The sequence below is a fragment of the Silurus meridionalis genome, chromosome 7 (assembly GCF_014805685.1).
Source record: "Silurus meridionalis isolate SWU-2019-XX chromosome 7, ASM1480568v1, whole genome shotgun sequence".
Taxonomy (NCBI): domain Eukaryota; kingdom Metazoa; phylum Chordata; class Actinopteri; order Siluriformes; family Siluridae; genus Silurus; species Silurus meridionalis.
Window position 1 is genome coordinate 142,155 of NC_060890.1, and position 6,000 is coordinate 148,154.

The 6,000-nt window shown below is 41.2% G+C and overlaps 1 protein-coding gene across 3 annotated transcripts in view; it reads right to left on the bottom strand.

Annotated features, from left to right (window-relative positions):
* The window catches only part of LOC124389018 (glutamate receptor ionotropic, delta-1-like), a 282,312-nt gene that overhangs the window by 105,044 nt on the left and 171,268 nt on the right, over positions 1-6,000 (bottom strand). For all 3 annotated transcript variants that reach the window (XM_046854216.1, XM_046854217.1, XM_046854218.1), the window contains exon 4: positions 4,945-5,150. In XM_046854216.1, coding sequence (XP_046710172.1) covers positions 4,945-5,150 — 206 coding nt within the window. The remainder of the gene's footprint in view (positions 1-4,944; positions 5,151-6,000) is intronic.

Here is a 6,000-nt window from a genome sequence, read left to right on the forward strand (position 1 = left end):
CTGAAAGGTTGCCCACGCATGCAACACACGATATCAAGGTTTCTGTCTGTTCCCTGTCATCTTCTCAATCTCCCTCCCGGTGTTTAACGCTCTCACCAGGAGACGATGAAAAGGCTCAACGGACGCTCGCAGATGTGCCACAAATCATGCCATCCGTCTGCTACGTGAGTCATTCGTGCATCCCGGTCCACCTGCTCGCTCTCTTCTCGACTCGCTCAGTGGGAGGCGGAAAAACAACGGCGCTCCACCAGGAGTTAGCTCCGGGTTCTGGAGAGACGCAGAGCTACAGACGTGACTGTGAAGCACGTCATTATCGAGTTCCTCGTGTTCGGAGAGGAAGAAACGCTCCCTCACTGCCTCTCATACTGAACACAGCAGGAGCATAATTTCCAGACTCTAGAGAGCATCCAAAAAAGATTAAACACAATCTCTGGTGAAGTGAAAGACCCTGTGGGACACGAGGGTGATACACCACCTGCCTTCCTCTCCACATATAAGAGATGTTCAGTATCAGATTAGTGTGTGAGTCATGTCCAGTAAGAAGATGTAATTGTAAAAGATTTATCTTACATTATTAGAGAGATTTCTTTATCTTTAATCTAACAGAGGAACACTGAAAAAAAACCTGGAATTCAATCAGATCCACAGCATGTGCAGAAAAACAGCTGAAACTACACACATACAAGAAACTGAAACACCACCCACTAGAACACCTCCATCATCTCACACTGTCTCCTGACCTTCACCTCCCTCATATTGTCCTTCATTTACCGTCTCTCACACACACCTTTTACACCTATTAGTCCATTTTACTCAATTCATGGTTTGGTTTGATTTCACACAACACAGAAGATAAATGGACCAAAGGGTAAAGAAGGTTGTGTGGCAGGTGTGTAGAGGTGAGAGAAGTCCTCCTCATAAATCTCCTTCACTCATCAGTCAAAATACAGCCATGGCACAAATTACCTGGGCATGGGCAACATCGAGAACATGTAGAGCATGAAGAAACATGGAGAATATGGAGAACATGGAGAGCATGAAAAAGATGGTGGTCACAGAGAACACAGAGAAACAAAAAAACTATGGAGAACAAGAAGAATATGGAGATCACAAAGAACCAGCAATAAAGAAGTGATTAGATAATTATATTAATAACTCATTTTAAATCTTCTTTGAGTCTCACATAGTGTTTAGGTTTTTTTTGCTCGTTTCGTCATTGAGAAGATGGAGAATAGTAGAGCATGGAGAACATAGAGAAGATGGAGAACATAGAGAGCATGAAATACAGAGAATATGATAAAACCAGGAATAAATAAAAGATTAGATAATTATATTCATAAATATTGTGTGAATCTCAATATTTGAGTTTTGTTTGTGTGTGTGTGTGTGTGTGTGTGTGTGTGTGTGTGTGTGTGTGTGTGTAGCTCTACAGCTCTAAGCTTCATCTCAGGTTGAAACACACGACATGTTGACTCACTTCTTGCATTCAGAGTCGAATCATTTCCCACTGTGAGAATTCACTTTACCATGGACCAGAATCCTGAAGTAGCAGAAGGCAGTGCGAGATCTTTCTTTAGCAGGACACGAGTGTCACCATGATGATCACATTACCTGTTCCTCACGTTCTCGCATGTTCACTGACCTGAGGAACGTAAAGGCCGAGCTGCTGCTCTCACGTTCATATCTAAAGCTCTATACAGTAGACTTTTGTAGAAATAAACGAGGATTTATTTTGAATTCTGGGCCATTAATTAAAAGTCCTATTAGAAGATGAATGAAGTTTCCTATAAATAATCATTCCAGCTAAATGATTCATTTTCATCACTTATCCACTTTAACTGACTTACAAAAGTCATCAAGGGGCCTTGCTCAGGGGCCCATCAGCAGCAGCTTCATGGTGCAAGGATTCTATTCTGATGGCCACAATCTTAACCACTGAGGTCCTGTGAATTATCCCTGCTTGATGAAGGACATCTCACAGGAACTTTCATTTGAAAGACAGTGTGTTTGGGATCTCAGACAAGCGACATAAAAACAACTCAATAAAATCTGACAGCATCCTTTTTTCCGTAAACATCATCATTATGCTCAGAACATGAACTCAATCAGATCTACCAGAGTTGCAAAAAAAGCCTGTAGTAAATCTGCGCTTTATGTCCTGAAATGCATCCAGCTTGGTGAGGACAGGGGAAGTGGGCTTCAGAGGGACGGAGACGTCAGCAGGCAGTGAAATATGGTGGCACATTAATAGCAAACCCGCTGAGACATCTCCTTCCAAGTCTCAGACCTCATCAGGAGGACAGCCTGTCCTGTCACGGCTGGCAGCAGACACACCACAGTCAGCTTGTTTTTTTTCTGTTTGTTGTTTTTTTTCCAAAAGGCCAAAGCATAGCGCGCCCACATGACCAGCAGAACCAACACCTCCTACACCACTTCTCCAAAGAGACCAAAATAAAGTGAATAAATCAAAACCTGTCCTGAAAATATACAGAACCGAGGAGTTCAGGAGCTCGTACCCGGAGTCTGGAGTTGTAGATCTTTTACATGCATTTTGTTTATTAGATAATTAGTGTGAATGAGAGCCAGACTTCAGAACCAGAACACAAATAAAACCAATGAAACCTAACACGAGTTGGTTGTCACCTCAGTAACACACCTTAAGAGAAATCCAAGACGTGAAGAACATCCGATAAAGGACAGAACTCCACATATCAGAGGAGATCATCAGAAGTGTTTCATTTCTAAAATCATCTGTTCCAAAAATAGAAGCAGCCAAATTCAAGTCATTTCCATATGTATGAGAGCAGCACTTTTTCATCCTGTCAGAACGAACTGGCTCAGAGCCATGAGCACCAGCATCTCCAGCTGATCTCAGACCAGTGCGAAGAGCTTTGTGAGGTGAAAGGTGATGTGATGAGAGGTTCTGCCCTTGGCTCAGTGGGGAGAAGACAGAAGCTAATCCACAGAGTCATGTTAGCTTTAAAGGTCTATAGGGTCTCTGACTGATATTAATATCCTGTGTTGGAGAAAAGACTCTGCCTCAGAGCCTCGTCTCACCTGCATTCTGTAGATCTGGTGTGTCTGAGATCTGCTGCTGCTGATGATTATTAACACTCTCTTTTTTACATCTCAGGACCTTTTTAAAATTCGGTCCCTCCTGAAAAGACATTCTTTACTCTTCTACACCTGGACACCATAACGACCACACAATAATCTCTCATCACCCAAAAGATCTAGAGTTCACTTTTGAATTCACTTTCTGTCACCACTATCAGCTCAATCACCTCTATCACCTTTATCATATATATCACCTCCATCGCCTTTATCATATCTATCACCTCTATTACCTCTATCACATTTATATTCTTTATCCCCTCTATCACCTCCATCACCTTTACCATATCTATCACCTCTATTACCTCTATCACCTCTATCAGCTCTATCACCTTTATCACCTTTATCATATCTATCACCTCTATCACCTCTATCACATTTATATTCTTTATCCCTCTATCACCTCCATCACCTTTACCATATCTATCACCTCTATTACCTCTATCACCTCTATCAGCTCTATCACCTTTATCAGCTCTATCACCTTTATCACCTTTATCATATCTATCACCTCTATTACCTTTATCATATCTATCACCTCTATCACCTTTATCATATCTATCACCTCTATTACCTCTATCACATTTATCTCCTTTATCCCTCTATCACCTCCATCACCTTTACCATATCTATCACCTCTATCACCTTTATCACCTCTATCACCTTTATCACCTTTACCATATCTATCACCTCTATCACCTTTATCATATCTATCACCTCTATCACCTTTATTACCTCTATCAGCTCTATCACCTTAATCACCTCCATCACCTCTATCACCATAATCACCTCTATCAGCTCTATCACCTTTACCACCTCTATCACCCCATCACCTTTATCATATCTATCACCTCTATTACCACTATCACCTCTATCACCTTTAACACCTCTATCACCTCCATCACCTTTATCATATAGATCACCTCTATCACCTTAATCACCTCTATCAGCTCTATCACCTTTATCACCTCTATCACCTTTATCATATCTATCACCTCTATCACCTTTATTACCTCCATCACTCCCCTTACCTCCAACACGTTTATCATATATATCACCACTATCACCTTAATCACCTCTATCAGCTCTATCACCTTTATTACCTTTATCACATCTATCACCTCTATCACCTTTATTACCTCTATCAGTTCTATCACCTTTATCACCTTTATCACCTTTATCACCTCTATCACCTCTATCACCTTTATCATATCTATCACATCTATTACCTCTATCAGCTCTATCACCTTAATCACCTTTATCAGCTCTATCACCTTAATCACCTCTATCACCTCTATCAGCTCTATCAGCTCTATCACCTTTATCATATCTATCACCTCTATCACCTTTATTACCTCCATCACCTCCATCACCTTTATCATATATATCACCTCTATCACCTTAATCACCTCTATTACCTCTATCACCTCTATCACCGTTATCACCTCTATCACATATATTAGCTCTATCACCTCTATCACCTCAATTAGCTCTATCACATTTATCACATCTATCAGCTCTATCACCTCTATCAGCTCTATCACCTTTATCACATCTATCAGCTCTATCAGCTCTATCACCTTTATCATATCTATCACATATATCACCTCTATCACATATATCAGCTCTATCACTTATTTTACCTCTATCACTCTTATCACCTTTATCACCTCTTTCATCCCTATAACCATACAGGTATGTTTCTGTGTGTGTGTGTGTGTGTGTGTGTGTGTGTGTGTGTGTGTATGTGTGTGTGCGTGTGCGTGCGCGCATGTTTGTATATCCATTAGTGCAGTGCAGAGACACACACACAAAGTCACGTTCACACACCTGATGGATGAAGACCTGAGCTCCACGAGGACTCAGCAGCAGAATGGCTCTCCTCAGTGTGTCCCTGTAGCGATTCAGCTCCTCTGTGCGCATGCTGCTGAACAGATTGGAGAAGACGCTGCTGATGTTCCGGTCCACCCTCTGCAGAGCCACGTCCAGACCCTGCCTCGCTGTCTGGTCCAGAAAACCCTGCAGTCCACGGATATCTGTAAGAGGCCAAGCACAGATCTGTAAACAAACATTTAAATTGTTTGCCAACAAGTCATGACTTCGAACAGCTCTGAAAACTCACAAAGGTTCAATTTTCTCACCAAACCCCAGAAAAGAGTGAATTATAATCAGGAGTGATGCGTTTCTAGTTGAAAGCACACACAGCGAAAGGTTTAAGGGCTCTTCAATTACTGCCTCCAGGGCAATGCTCCTGTCTATTAGCCATGACAGACATGTTGTAAGAAAAAGGTGTTGCTGTCTGCAATCGTCTCTTTTCTCTACCTCCACTTTTATTAGTCTCCCCCCTGTCTGGGGTAAAAAAAACTGTACTGGCAGAGCAAGGTGGATTTTACAAACACAATGAGAATGCGTGGATAACCAGGGTCCTCGCTTTGAGTGTGTGTGTGTGTGTGTGTGTGTGCAGTCACAGCTTTTCAAGGTTCTTGGAACTGGATTGTGATTAGTCAGGTTTTTTAGGACTGCACTCGTTTTAATGCATTATTGTTTCCATAGCAACGCTCATTTACACTCTTTTAACAGAATTGAGTAGTTTATCTCTCAACTCTTCTAGTCCGAGTTGTCGGTCTGTTGACTCCCTTAAACACTACGCAGTTTTATATATATATATAATTGGAACTATGGTGAAAGTTGGTGTATGTAAACATGTTGGGGATCTGCTTCTTAATCATGTAACATTTTATTTTATTTCTGAGTAAAAAACAAAATGAACCAAATGACTCAAGAAAAGATTCAATCATTTTGACAAATAAGATTCAAAAAACCAACTCGATCTTTCCATCACTGTTCTCTAGTTTCAGGAAAGAGGGGTTTCTGCATCATTTTGTT